Source organism: Rhinatrema bivittatum, chromosome 1, assembly GCF_901001135.1.
Source record: "Rhinatrema bivittatum chromosome 1, aRhiBiv1.1, whole genome shotgun sequence".
Taxonomy (NCBI): Eukaryota; Metazoa; Chordata; class Amphibia; order Gymnophiona; family Rhinatrematidae; genus Rhinatrema; species Rhinatrema bivittatum.
Window position 1 is genome coordinate 594112243 of NC_042615.1, and position 15390 is coordinate 594127632.

At 44.0% G+C, this 15390-nt stretch overlaps 1 protein-coding gene across 3 annotated transcripts in view; it reads right to left on the reverse strand.

Moving 5' to 3' along the window:
* The window catches only part of MEGF10 (multiple EGF like domains 10), a 419721-nt gene that overhangs the window by 201107 nt on the left and 203224 nt on the right, over positions 1-15390 (reverse strand). For all 3 annotated transcript variants that reach the window (XM_029619232.1, XM_029619240.1, XM_029619250.1), the window contains one exon: positions 34-246. In XM_029619232.1, coding sequence (XP_029475092.1) covers positions 34-246 — 213 coding nt within the window. The remainder of the gene's footprint in view (positions 1-33; positions 247-15390) is intronic.

A 15390-nucleotide genomic window follows, 5' to 3' on the forward strand; every position in this document is an offset into this window, starting at 1 on the left:
CTTCAAATCTGGATTTAAAGCTGGACAGCTTACCTCTGGGTATGCTGTGCATGACAAGGACACTTTTTGTCACATTTTATCCCATAGATGCCATCGGGACAGAACCTTGTTTCACAGCGTTCTCCGATATAGCCTGGTTCACAGAGACATACTCCACTGATGTGATAGCACTTCCCACCATTCATACACTGGCAAGTCTGTGCACAGCGAATACCGTAAGAACCAACTGGACACTCGTCCTGGCACCTGAAAAAAAATACAGGCAAGGGGAAGGGGGGGTGGGGGTTATATTCAAACAGTACATGTAAGTGATATTCAGCAGACCTGCTGCTTCTTCAGATCCAGGTTTTATAAAAGCCAGGCAACTTTGAACATGTTCACCAGATTATATCTGGGAATTAGTGGCGAACAGCAAAAGTGCAACATGCAAAAGTAGGCATAACTGGGTTAGGGGCGTCAGCATTCCTTGAACGTCCTGGCTTTTGTGCAAACATCTGTATGGCCTGTGTGTCTTTCCTTACCGCAGACTGAGAGAACTGTATCACCAAACCTTTCCGCACTGCCTCCCAACTATTTCTCTCGGTTATTGTTATGTGAGAAATATATGTAAGGAAGTCACCAAAGTGTCCCTTACCATTGACTTCAGTGTCTTCACAGATACTGCTAGAGGAGGTCAAGGAAGCAGGAGTATAGCGGTGTGTCTGACACTCTCCAACGGGAGGTGTCTTTCTGCTGTGAGTGGTTTAACAAAACTCATGAGTCCACTTAGCTCAGAGTTTATTTTGGGTTCTCCCTTTCCTTCCTGTCTCCTCTCCTGAAAGGTTAACTGATGGGCCCAAAGAGGGGGTTCCCAGGACATTAGGATCAAGGAGATTTTTCTTGGGATCCAAGAGTGGACGTTTGAGATATTTCAAGGTACCATAGAAGAAGTCTTAAGGAAAAGGAGAGTTAGTCCCATACTCCTCATCTGTCTGAGATTTCTCCAGTGTCTTGGAAAAAGAGGATTTTCTTTGTGGGGAGTCAAATCTGTTTTATGCCGTCTAGATCACTGATAGTTTAAGACAGAGCTTCAATCCAACCTAACACTGTCTAACCAGACACTCGACAGGTATCAGCAGGCAGTTGTTGAAGCAAAAAAAAATGTATATTTCTTGAAGAGAAAACAAATAGCTGGCAGTAGGCCACGAGTTGTTTTCCATTGTCTCCTGGATAGCAAAATTCCCTCATGCTGTACCTCCAACTGTATGAAGCTGCCAGACACTTTTGCTTATTTTTTAAATCCAAAAGTGTTCATTGATTTCTATGCCAAATTTCCACTCAACAATAACAATATTTCCTCTATATCAAATGACCAAACAGGATGCTGAGCTTGATGGACCCTTGGTCTGACCCAGCATGGCAATTTCTTATGTTCTTATCTAAATGGAACCAGTTTAGCCTGGCCTCCAAAGAGAAGATCTCCTGCATCATTGGATCTATGAACTCCTGCCTTCTAAATCCTTGGGATTCTAGCATAATGAAGGCACTACAAGATGATTTCAGCGGCTCCCTAGCCTTTCTGATTGTCACCTTTATTTGAGCAAATATCAGTCTGCCCCATGCTAAGAAAAACAAATTGTAACAGCACTGAGCCCACCAACTTTTGCCCTATATCATCCATCCCATCTGTGGCAAAAGTGGTGGAATATGTTCTACAGAAGCAAGTCCAAGATTTCCTGGTTGAAAACAACCTCCTTGACAATTATCAGTGTGGCTTTCGGTCCAAACATAATACCAAAGTCCTCATTCTATCAAGTCTGCATACTGTAAGACAAGGTTTTGACTCTGGTACTGGATTTTTATTAGTCCTCCTCAACATTTCTACCACCTTGACACACTGAATCATGAGATACTGCTATCCTGATCATCTTCTTTTTTTTGTATTTCTAGTACAGTGCTGAACTGGTTCCAGCCTTACCTGTCAGAGCATAATCAACAGGTTAGATGCAGCCCATAGATCTCTCCCTCGTATCCATTGACAACAGGGGTACTGCAAGGTTTCTCTCTCTCAGCTACTTTATTCAGTATTTACCTTTGTCCAATTTGGCCTTGGTCTTTACTATAGATAATAAGCTAATGACATTCAGTTTTTCCTTCCCATTACGTCTACAATTCAGAATGCCTTAGCATTGGCTGCTATTTATCTGACAGCCACTAAACGATGGTTAACATGCATCCAATTAGCTTTAAACATCTTCAGAATTGAATTCATTATACTAAGTCATTCCCCAATGCATAATGTTCCCCTGGATTTCAGTCTGAAAATTGCTTTATCCCTGTCATTAACCAGGTGAGACACCTTAGAGTTCTGTTTGAGTCTGATTTCTTTTTCCGAGCCCAAATAAAGTCAGTTGTTCGCAGTTCGTACTATGAACTTTGGGTCCTTCAGAAACTCAAACCACACCTAAATTCTCCAGAGTTCCCCACTGTTCTATAATCTCTTGTTTTAACCGGCATTGCTTATCTCCACCGCACAGATTATCTCCACAGCATAGATCCTCACTCGCACTACTCTAACCGATCATATTACTCCAGTTTTCAAGTCCCTCCATTGACTTCCAGTCCAGTGGAGAATTAAATTCAAAATTTTGACTTTGATACACACGGCTTTAAGCAATGACACCCCTTTGTGTATCAGCTCTTTGCTCAGATTTACAAACCTGCTAGAGACTCAGGATCTACTGGCCGATGCCTTCTTGATGTTCCTACAGCTCGATCAATACACCTGGCTGAGTTTCAAGACAGACGGAACTCCTTGCTGGAGGTGCTCAGGAAGGAACCACCATATTATGACCTTCAAAAACATTGGAGGGCTCCTTTCTTTGATGAAGCCTTTGGATCATTATAAATTCCTTACAGTTTACATCCAGCATGGCTTACTCCTTGATCAGAATTACTCTCTTCCGTAATACAAGCTGAGGATTTTTTTTTTCAGTTAAAATTGTTTTACTATGCCAAATCCTGCAGGCACTTACTATACCTGACTTGGTATGGTTCCGACATTTCTGACATCTTCTGCCAGCTGAGTAACTACCATTCACATTTGTTGGTCTTGTTTGCTTTATTATATCTGTGTATGTTTTTATTATAAGCTGCTTAGAACCAGGGATTATGCAACACACAAATATTTTAAATAAATACATAGAGGGAAAACTGTCTTGCAGGAGAAGTTCCCAAAGAGCAGCTGCTTAAAGGAAGGCATCAGCACAGGAGTTTCTGAAGAATATCAGCAGGAGCTCCAGTTTTCTATAAGCCAGGAGTGTGCATTCACTTTGCAGGTACCATTGGGGAAATGCCCAGGGAGGGTCCTTTGTGAAAACTATGTATTGCCAGGGAGTGCAGATTTACCAGTGACTGTAGTTGTGTTTTTTCCTCTGGAACTTTATTTTCTGTATTGAATGGCACTATTTAAAAGTGTACCTTTTGAGATTTATTTTTCCATCTGCAATCAATAAAGAGATTTATTTTTGAACAGCAGCTGACTTATGCTGCGTCTGTCTTTATTGGGTCTTGAAAGACTTTACCTTTCCCTCCTGTTGGGAAAAGAATCAAAGACCATGGACCAGAATGTGGTCCCAGTGATACCCATTGACCTCCCTGACCCTGTTAGTAGACAGTACAGGGGCTGCCTAAATGTAAAGGTGTTCCAAAAGGTGTTCCTTACTAACTGCATCACTGCCTTCACAGACACAGGGTATGAGTCAGTGAAAAGAGGATGTTTAGACAATCTCCAGTAGGAGACTCATTTGAAGGAGTATGTTTCTATAAACTCACGAGTCTACTTTGGCTCATGCTCCTCTCTTTTAGCCTGTCCTAGGAATGTGCTGAGGTTCAAGGGAGAAGCACTCCAGCATCTAGGAGTGGGAGTGCCATAAGGTCCAAGTTAAAGAGTGGTGAAAGGGAAGTTAGTTCCATATTCATTGGCCTTACAGGGCTGATGATTTCAAGTACATTAATAGAGCAATAGCCATTGTGGCATAAAGCCGTAAAGAAATACAGGCATGCATTGTCGTCATATGAGGTTTTTAAAGATCCTCCTTCTAGAACTAATAGACGAGGACACAACATTTGAGGGACGATACTTGCAGCAATGTTGGAGACACAACAGGAAGTTGCTTTTTATGTGCATAAACATTTGAGGGTAATAATTGGATTAACCTTGTCTCAGATCAAAATTTTCCATTTTGTGCAAATACTGACTGCATTCCTTCTTTTGTGATATAAGCTATTATCTGCTCGTGCCCATTGTTGTACGTGGGCCACATCAAATGCTCTGTAAAGATTAGATTAATAGAACATAGGAGATGTTTGGACACAGTGAAAATACAGGCACTGATTATAGAACACTTTTAAAAATGCATGTGTTTTCTGATTTGAAATGGGCAATAATTGAGCAGGTTTTCCCACCTAAACATGGAGGTGATCATGAGGCTTTACTTAACAAAAGACAGTTAAACTGTCTAGTATGAACACAGAGATAGAATTCTTTAGTATCCTAATAACTTTGGACTGACATGATAATGTCTGATTGGTTCTTATGTGACATCAGCGTCAGACTATTGGTGGTTGGACGAATATGCAGGACTTATAATGACTTGTTTCTGCTTGCAGATAATGCTGTCAAGAGCAGCTGTGATCTTTCTCTAGTAATATCTCTGAAGCACATGTACCATCTAAACATGGATCTATGTCGGGTACAGAAGAGATGATTCGTAATTGCTGGTCTTAGGATGGATGTCGCCTGCTATGCAGCCTCATCCTACCTTGCTGCTTCCTGCTATGACACCTCCTCACCAGCACTGGACTCTTACAAACTCTACTCTCAGCCATCAGAACCAGTTCCTCAGTGACCAACCTGAATCAGCCTGTGCTGCAGCCTTCTCCCCACTAGGATTCCTCAGCAGGCTTGGCTTCCAGAACTCACCAGGCTTCTCCTTCCTGCCTATTCCACACCCAGCCCCAGTTCTATTTAGACTTTCCTTGCCAGAACCTCCTCGCTGGTTCATTGAGTTACTCTTAGCTCTTTGTTCCTCACTCCATGGCCTATGGGCCTTCCTACCTTGTGACTTTAGACCCTTCTTGCTCTCGGTCTTGAATTGTCTTAGGGCCTTCTTGCTCTCAGTCTTGTCCTGTGGCCTACAGGCCTTCCTGCTTTGCCTTGTCTAAGCCCTGTGGCCTTCAGGCCTCCTGCCTAGCTCTGTGGCCTCCGGACCTTCTGTGTTATCTGTCTTGTCCAATCCTTGTCTTGTCTGTGTCTTGTCTTCATTCTGCTTTCATATCCAGCCCTTGCCTCCAGCCCTGGCATTCAATCTTGGGCTCCAGTCCATCCTTACCTCAGCCTCCAGTCCGGCCTTGCCTGTTCCAGTTAAGTCCTACTGGCCCCCAGAATCTAAAGGCTCAACTTGTGGGGGAAGGGGCTGGCTAGGCAGAAGATAGTTCCAGCTCCTACCTTGTGGTCCTGCCCTGTTCCTGAAAAGGCATCCCTAAATTCCACTCGCTATAACAGCTGGCTTTATCAAGATTTAGTTCCAGTCATATATAGAAGAAATGACTGACTCAAAATCGCTGGCTTTATGAAGACGAAGTTCCAGTTTGGTCTAGGATAAGTACTGTTCCATTTTATTTGTAGTTTGACAAAAAGAAACTACAAAAAAGAAAGTAAAAATGTAAGGATTTTGAGCACAATAGGACAAATGATTATATTGGAGAGCAAATAGAGACACTGTGAGATATAAAGTGCCATTCTACTCATAAATGAAATTCCCATTTTTTTTATTACTATTCTGATTTTATCCATTGGAAGAATTATAGCACATGGGGATGATTTACAGAGGTGGATCCTTTTGTGACATATCAGTTTATGAATTTTTTCATTCTTTTAACAAACCCGTGATTTTTGTAACATGCCTTTCATTGGACCAGGGTGAAAATTACCCAAAGATGATGTACATGAGCTTTCAAGACCAAGCAGGATCCTCCTTCAGACGTGTCTGCTCGAAATTTCATATGCCTGATCATTTTTGGATTATTCTTCTGTTGGTTTAATAAAAGGCATCACAAACTGCAAAGATTTAAGTTCTCTCTGGATAAAGCACTAGCTCATCTAGATGAGTGGTTAATGGCAATTTTCAAAAACATTAAAAGACCTATGTTCTACAAAGCAAGCTAAAATTGGCTGCGCCAATTACATGTTTCTTTTTTTATTACATGTGGTATATCTGGTGTACCAAAATAATATGCAGAGCATGTGCATGCTTTGCAAAGACTTTGGGTTTCCAAACGTAAAGGGTCTATTTAGCATGGAGGAAGCCACCAAGTCATCCCAAAACTCAAATTAAGGCTTCTGGGCCCACACCCTTACCAGCATAAGGCTCCCTCTAAACCCTCTCCCCAATATAAGACTCTCATCCAGGATCCCTCCAAACATAAAATCCCCTGGACCTCTCTCCCAACATAAGGCATCCACCACCTTCCTGCTCCTTCAACTCCCCAAAGTTCTTATCCCCTTTAATCTTGTATCTCCCAACCCTTCCATCCAACCCCTTCTCAGGCTTGCAAGTAGAAGAATAGCAGCTTAGGTCCTACCGGATCAGTCTTCAGTGTCAGAAAATCTTGAATATTTAGTTGCACTTAATGAATTACAGTTTTGCAGAATCCTCATTTTGCAATTTGCTAAGAACTTGCAATTTGCCCATAATGGAGCTAGAAACTCAGCATTCTATTCTGTCACCCCTTACTATTTCAGGAACTTGTGGCCTACACCACAAATGGGTGACAGAAACAATATACAGTTCTAGTTGAAATGAAATGCTAATATGGCTCAAAGAACTTTAGAAAGTCATCCCTTTGGAAATGGTTGCATATGAAATGTAACAATCATATTTATTCTTTATGTAGCTCCATCAGGATACTTTGCACTGTGCAGATTAATTCACACTCAATAGTTATACTGACCCTTCCTTAAAGAGCCTACAAGCTATGCTTCAGCCTTATGCACGGTCAAACAGTGAGAAATGCAGGATGGAGTCTGCAGATTTACAACGCTGCACTGTATTCTCTTTGCCACAATGCCAAAAGAGGTAATTAGGAGTCACTTCTCAAAATAAATGCTCAGTGCCTTAATTTAAGAAGATCTTCAGTTGCAGATTCACCTATATTTAGACCCTTATAACTTAGGGGTCTAAATTTAGATCTGCAATTAGGAGCCTAAGAACATGATTTACTAAACCTTTTTCCCATAGACACAGAATGAGGGAAAAGAGTCTTAGTAGATCTGGCCCTAAGTTAAATGTTTAGTGCTGAAAATCTTTGCTAAGCACCTTACTTTTTTTCCCCACCCTAATTCTGTACTACTAGCCATCCATTTTTTAGGTTCCTAAATTTAGTCTTCTATTTATTTATTTATTTATTTATTTATTTAAAATCTTTTCTATACCGTCGTTTAGTAGAATACCGTCACAACGGTTCACATATAGGCACATATAGTACATTGTATATGCAACTGTTCCTATTATTAGTAATGGAGGTGCCTGATGATCTCGGTGACATCGTTTCATAGTAATGGCTAAGAGTTTAGTGATGATTAATCTGACCTGTGACTAAGATAAAGACTGTTAAAATATACATTTAATTTTAAAAGGTGCAATAGACAGACCATGACGTACATACATATAAAGTGCTAGTGCTGTATGCAGATTTTATGTGTACAGCTTTCAGCGTTTTTTTCTCTCTTGCTCTCTTTGTGGAAAGGCTTCTCTAAAGAGCCATGTCTTTAAGCTCTTTTTGAAAGTCTTGAAATCTCTCTGTAGTCTTATCTCTATGGGGCTGATAGTCAAAAGATCCAGGTACCTAACCTAAGGATGAAAATCTCCCCCAGGTCTCAAAATTATGCAATTAAACCCTTTGAAAATCGACCCCTAAGTTTATTGATAATATATGGAAATCATTTATGGGCTCCAGATAAATACATGTACACAAAGGGCTGTTGATCTATATAAATGAAATGGCAACCTGCATCACTGACTTTTAAGTCCTGGCTATTTTGATATTGTGAATTGCTGAATGGTGACACCCACTGGCTGGACAAAAGGTGCATATGTGTGCCAGGCTCCAGAGGCTGCGATCTGTGGCCCTTTGCCGAAGAGTCATTCCAATGGCTGGAGGGGGGGTAGTTGTGTGTGTGTTTATATGCGTGTGGGGGGGGAGGGGGTGGTTATAAAATTAGGGGGAAAATTCCAGATAGTTGCAAACAAAAGTTCATGCCATATCCTAATAAAGGCTGGTTTGGGCTGAGCTAGAAGCCCAAAGGAACAGGAGGAAACTGGGGTTGAGGGTGAAATACAGTTTAAAAATAAATAAAAGAATATTCAAACAGTTACATGATTACATTAGAATATAAAGTCTAGGTCAAGTTAAGCTAATCTACTTGTATTGTGATGTGAAGCTTTTTAACAAGGGAAAGACATAAATAAAAAGGGAAGCCAGAAAAAAAAGCATTAAAGAAAGACAAAGACCTATATCGTGCAAGTAGAGGTAAACTATAGAAAAGAAGAAAGTTAAAATGGGATGAAGTTTGAGAAGCTAAACTGGGACTTACACACCTAAAATAGAGTCATGGGCTTCAGCTGGCTGAATGCACTGAAGTGGATTTTCAGGTGCTAAAGTTAGGGGTGCAAGTTCAGAAGCCACATTAGTTTGCCTGTTCAGGTCTCGTTTCAGTGTCATGTTCCAAATCTAAAATCATAACTTACATTTTCAGAAAGCATGCATGCCGCTGGCATGCTGATAATTAACTTTATGCCATCGTTTTGAAAAGGGTAAAGTTACGTATAACCATTTAGCTGTGTAACCCGATATTCAAACTCAGTTTAGATAGGTAGATTGTATTTGAAAACTGGGTTGGTTTTGGGCGTGCTTAAAAGTAGGCATGGAACTTTGCAGTCAGGTCTACTACCGAAAAAACAGCCCTATAGGTCTAGGTTAAAGTTTCTAGACAAGGAAAGAGTTAAGCTTCAACGCTCATCTGCATGAAATTACATTACATTCCACAGCCCACCAAACACCTGCTACAGTTTCTTGTTACACCAGATACAGTTGCTCATCCTTCATTGGGCAAGGGAACTGTTTGACAAATTTATTTTTTATTTTTTTTTGTATTTTTAACAAACACAGTATGGAACAAAGCCACCAGCAGCTCTGGTTCTGTCTATGAATGCACAAATTTGAAGAGATGTACAAAATAATCTGATGAACACGCACAAAATCCGTGTTTTGTTGGATTGGCTAGTGAACCTTTCTTAACAAGTGTAGAATATTAATTAGGTGGAGCCAGCAGATATCAACCAGTTTTTATAATATATATATTAGCTTCTAGGTGGGAGCTGCACAGCCAGGAACAAGAACCGTCTGGCACAAAACCTGAATATTCCTTACAACTAGCGAGACCCTGCTGCAAGTAACACAACCAGAGAGGTCACAGCAATCCAGCAAAATCTGCTGCTGATTCACAGTTTCAGTTTCTGTAGTCTGGCAGATTTCCTTGGGTCCCCTTCAAATCTCCTTGCTTTCTGTTCAGATCCACAAGGAAAAATAATCGGATGAGTTTCCCCACAGATCTTGGGTAAAATTAATGTGTTTTTTTAAACTGGAAACCAAGCTGAAATCTTCCAGATCTTAGCCCCTTTTCTTTTACACTGTGGTGTACAAGAAAGAAAAGGCCTGTTAAATATGACAACGCTACTTGTAACTTCTTCCCACACAAAATAGGAAACATGAATAAGACTTGAGTCAACGTTATTTTTTTCTTTCCACTGTGATTTTTTTTTTTTTAACAGAAATAAAGCAAAAAATAAAATAAAATAAAAATAAACTCAACTGGAGAGAAGAATCAGTGCAGTCTCTAATATAAACTGTTAGCGGAGATAATTGAGGGTTGGAAGTCAGATCAGCTGCTACAGATGTTTTCCACTCAGCGTGTGTTCTGTGCCAAGATGTGATAGCATATACATGGAACCTACCAAATATTCTCTTTCATTCTGTGCCACTAGCAGCTCCACACTTGATAGCTATGGCACACAAAATAATATAGCACCACAGCAATACTAAGGCATCAAACCAATTGTTTTTAACCTCTGATTTATCCAGGAAAATCAGGAAATTATGTTTGCCTAATTGCCTTGTGAACGAATATATTCAGTACTCTTTTCTTTACACTGTCAGTAACGTTTAAGTCCCACATGCCAGTATCCCACCAAGTGGTACAGTGAGGCCTATTAGCGTAAGTAGGAGCAGACCCGAGCAATGATCCAGAGGTATGTGTTTTTTCCCTGTGTTTGCATGGACAAAATTCTTGAAGCTCCTTACTGGCTGACCAGGAGTTCACCTGCTGTGGAAGCTGGAAGTGGGCTGGCACCAGTTTGCGGAGACGGAGCTGGAAGTCGGGTGCCAGGAAGACGCAGATTTCTGTACTGGAAAGCCAGGGGTCAAATCCATCTTTTTCAGAAGTCACAAATATCATTATCTGGCAAAGTAGCACCTGAATTTAAACTGGTAGCAGCTGATCGGAAGGAGGTCTTGGATGATACTGATGTTTGGTGCCATAAAACTGTTTTGGTTTCCTGCTCATGTGCAGAAATGATGAGATGACCTGTGACAGCACAACAAGAAGGCACAAATGGGTAGACTGGATATACCAAGAGGCCTTTACAAGAGGAAGGGGTGGGGAAGGGATAGTTTATTGGCTGTTCAATTTATTATTGTAATTGGCATTTGATGCTTTACTATTTGATGTATATTTTACTACTACTACATAACCCCAAGCCACCTCTCGAAAACTCACCCCAAATCAAAGTGGCCCCTTTCAATGGTCCATACATAGAGTATCAGACTGAGCCCAATAAAAAGGTTCTCTCGCTCTCTCTCTCACCAGACTCCTGTGCTTAATGAGGAGCTGTAGTAAAGTGTCATGCATAAGATATGAGCGCCAGCTCAGGAAAATTTGGAGTTACACATGTCAGTGCTGGCCCTGCCTCTGGAGCATCCATGCTCTGCCCCTTTTCTGCTACTTTTTCTGGGCCTGCATACCTCAATGTATGCACGCCCTTCCCGACTATTTAAAATTTGTGTACCTCCTGCGTGGCCCACTTACGCACGTTTGTGGCCGTTTTTGCGCATGCAAGCCTTTTAAAATCTACCTTTAAGGCTGTAAGCGTACATAAAAGTAGCCTTGGGCAATAGCAGCAGAAATATGTTGGTTCCTTGAGAGACAAAGGAAGCTTCAGTTTTTGGAAAAATAAAGGCATTACTCACTGTTATAAGTGTAAGGAAACGTTGGTTTCCATACCAGAAGGACTGAACCAAACATTTGGGGAGGTACAGAGAGAGTAGTGAAGCAGAGGTTTAGGTATTGCTCCCTCATGTGGGAGAAGCAAATGGTGTGCTCAGAGCCCTTTATAAACCCCGCCACCATCTTAGAATGTGGATTTCAGTTTGGATTTTCAGTTGGAAGCTTATGTTAATCTTTTAAGGGGCAGCATAAGAACACAAGAACACAAGAACATGCCATACTGGGTCAGACCAAGGGTCCATCAAGCATCCCGTTTCCAACATTGGCCAATCCAGGCCATAAGAATCTGGCAAGTACCCAAAAACTAAGTCTATTCCATGTTATCATTGCTAGTAATAGCAGTGGCTATTTTCTAAGTCAACTTAATTAATAGCAGGTAATGGACTTTTCCTCCAAGAACTTATCCAATCCTTTTTTAAACACAGCTATACTAACTGCTCTAACCACATCCTCTGGCAACAAATTCCAGAGTTTAATTGTGCGTTGAGTAAAATAGAACTTTCTCCGATTAGTTTTAAATGTGCCCCATGCTAACTTCATGGAGTGCCCCCTAGTCTTTCTATTATCCGAAAGAGTAAATAACCGATTCACATCTACCCGTTCTAGACCTCTCATGATTTTACATACCTCTATCATATTCCCCCTCAGCCGTCTCTTCTCCAAGCTGAAAAGTCCTAACCTCTTTAGTCTTTCCTCATAGGGGAGCTGTTCCATTCCCCTTATCATTTTGGTAGCCCTTCTCTGTACCTTCTTCATCGCAATTATATCTTTTTTGAGATGCGGCAACCAGAATTGAACACAGTATTCAAGGTGCGGTCTCACCATGGAGCGATACAGAGGCATTATGACATTTTCCGTTTTATTCACCATTCCCTTTCTAATAATTCCCAACATTCTGTTTGCTGCACCACTTTGATTATTTTCTAGGCCTCTAGAGTGTCTCTACACAGAGACTTGGGACAAGAAAGGAACAAAGTTTCCTATCCTTGTAGTGTTTTGTCCATATTTTTGGAAACTGTTTTAGTTGTCCACCCTTCCTGCTGTTGCGATGCTGCCTGCAGCTGGAGCTACGGGAAGCCTCTTACCTCTCTTCCTCCAGCCTGCCTTCTTCACCACGGCTGAGAGCCGCGGACTTCAGTCTCTCTTCGCGGCACGGAGCCACCGCCCACACCATCTCCTGGCAGGGCTGGAGGTATGCTCCGCAGCAGCAAGGACGCCGCCATCGCTCCGCCTCCTAGCGGCAGGGAGCCGCAGCCTGCCTCTCTTAGTTCCGCGGCCAGGAGGCCGCAGACACCATTCTGAAATGGCCTGGAGGACGCTTTGAAGTCTCCTGCTTCCTGCGGCATGGAGTTGCTGACGTCACCATCTTCTTCTGTGGCCAGTGGGCCACTCAGGAGCTCCTCTTCATGGCCCGGAGGCCGCCAGCGGTATTTCCTGCGGCTGGGAGCCGCCCTTGGTCCTCCTTCATGCGTCAGGGAAGCCGCCTCCCATGTCGGGGCCTGCTTCGCGGCCTGCTCCAGCTCCTGCTTCTCAGCGGCGGAGGCGTCACTGTCCAAGGTCCTGCACTTTCTTCCTTCTCCTTAGGTGCGGGGCTGCACCTCTCTTCCTGTTTTGAAGGGCCAGCAAGGGAGTAGTCCCTCTGGCTCCACCTGATGACATCATTTCTGGAACCACCTCTCCTGCCTATAAAAAGGTCCTGGCTGCATTTCAGCTTTGCCTTCGCAAGGAGCTAGCTTTCTCTAGGACTTCTCTGCGTTCCTGCTCCTGCTTGGCTTCCTGTGTCCTTCGTGGGAATCCCTCGTCATTGTTGTCATCTGTTCCTGGTCTCTGCTGATGTTTCATGATCCGTCATGATGTTCCATGTTCAAGTCTTGATGTCCGTCTTGTCCAGCATCTTCCAAGGCTCTTCTCTCACCCTTCCCTTCGTGGTCCACAACCAGCCTGGCTGGGTTGAGTAGGCCGTGCAGCGGCCCAGTGGTCTGCGACTACCCCTGCTGGGGTATGTAGGGTGCTGGTGAGTCCTTCCATCCTTCGGGGCCGAGGAACTTCTATGTTCCTTCCTGCCACCTCCAGGGTATGGAGTCATCTAGATGTTCTGCTTCGCTCTTCCCGGCTGCCCTTCACTGAGTATCCTGGGAGTTCGTCGTGGATGTCTTGAACCTTCACCTTGGAGGCCTGACTTTTAACTTCCTTTGATGTTTTGGACTCCGGCTATGCCTAGCCTCCGGTGGACTGTGCTCCAGTGGGTAGCCTGTGGATCGTTCTGGCCACTACAGCCTCCTTTCCGGCTGAGGGTGTTAGCGTGATATCGGATTCCCCTCCATCCTGAATTTTATCATGATTTTAGCTTGTCTTATCCTCATTTCGCCTGAGTCTGATCATCATTTGAGTCTTATCCTCATTTCGCCTGAGTCTGATCATCATTTGAGTCTTATCCTCATTTCGTCTTCGTCTGCTCATCGTCTTCATCTGAGTCTGGTCTTCGTCATCATCTGAGTCTCATCTTCATCATCATCTGAGTTTCATCTTCATCATCATCATCTGAGTCTTGTCTTCGCCATCACCAGAGTCTTCATCAACAGTTCCAGTGTCTTCGTTCACCCTTGCCTCATGTCTGGCCTGTGGCCTCTGCCATTACCCAGCGGCAGGTCTGAAAGGGCTTGGAGTGGTCAGAGGACTAATCAGAGACCAACCTTGCGTTGTTGGCCTCACTGAGGCCGTGTAGGTCGGCGAGGGCTTGGTTTCCAGTCTCCACCCAGAGGAGGATCTGTCTCACTTGCCTCGATGCTTCCTTGGAGCTCCTTTCCAGGTTCGCTGAGGTCCAAGGGCTCACCTCTCCCCAGAATTGGAAGCGTCTCCTAGCGCTCCCTCCTACTGTTCTGCTACAGATTGCGAAGGCCATGTGCCCGGTGGGACTGTCCTTGTCCCATGTTATTCCTGGAGTTTTGTTTTCTGACCCACAACATTTTTTGGGGCATTTTTTGTTGCTTCCTTACGACCTTCAGGAGGCGCCTGCACTATGTTCTAGTTCCATATGTCCTTGCTGTGCCTGTTTCCGACCTCCTGAAGGAGGGGAGGGGACCCCCTTTGAGGGGGGTGCTATTGCGAAGCTGCCCGCAACAGGAGCTACAGGCAGCCTGTTACCTCTCTTCAGCCAGTCAGCCTGACTCCCGCCACCGCCTGCCTTGTTCACCGTGGCTGGGAGCCACAGACTTCAGCCTCTCTTTGCAGCACAGAGCCGCCACCCACGCCGTCTCCCGGCAGGCCTGGAGGTCTGTTCCGCAGCAGCATGAATGCCGCCATCACTCCACCTCCTCATGGCAGTGAACTGCCGTATGCCTCTCTTCGTTCCGTGGCCAGGAGGCCACAGACCCCATTCTGACGCAGCCTGGGGGCTGCTTTGAAGTCTCCTGCTTTCGCGGCATGGAGTCGCTGACATCACCATCCTCTTCTGCGGCCAGAGGGCTGCTCCGGAGCTCCTCTTTGTGGCCCCGGAAGCCGCCACCGGTATTTCCTGTGGCTGGGAGCCGCCCTCGGTCCTCCATGCAGCAGGGAAGCCGCCTCCCACGTCAGGGCCTGCTTCACGGCCTGCTCCGGCTCCTTATTCTCAGCGGCGGAGGCATTGCTATTCAAGGTCCTGCACTTTCTGTTTCCTTCTTCTTAGGTGCGGGACCGTGCCTCTCTTCCTGTTTTGAAGGGCCAACACGGGAGTGGTCCCTCTGGCTCCACCTGATGACATCATTTCTGGAACCTCCTCTCCTGCCTATAAACAGGTCTTGGCTGCATTCCAGCTTTGTCTTCGCAAGGAGCTAGTCTTCTCTAGGACTCCTCTGTGTTCCTGCTCCTGCTTGGCTTCCTGTGTTCTTCGTGGGATCCCTCGTCGTCGTTGTCATCTGTTCCTGGTCTCTGCTGATGTTCCGTGATCCAGTCCTGATGTTTTGTGATCCGTCCTGATGTTCCATGTTCCAGTCTTGTCGTCCTGATGTCCGACTTGTCCAGCATCTTCC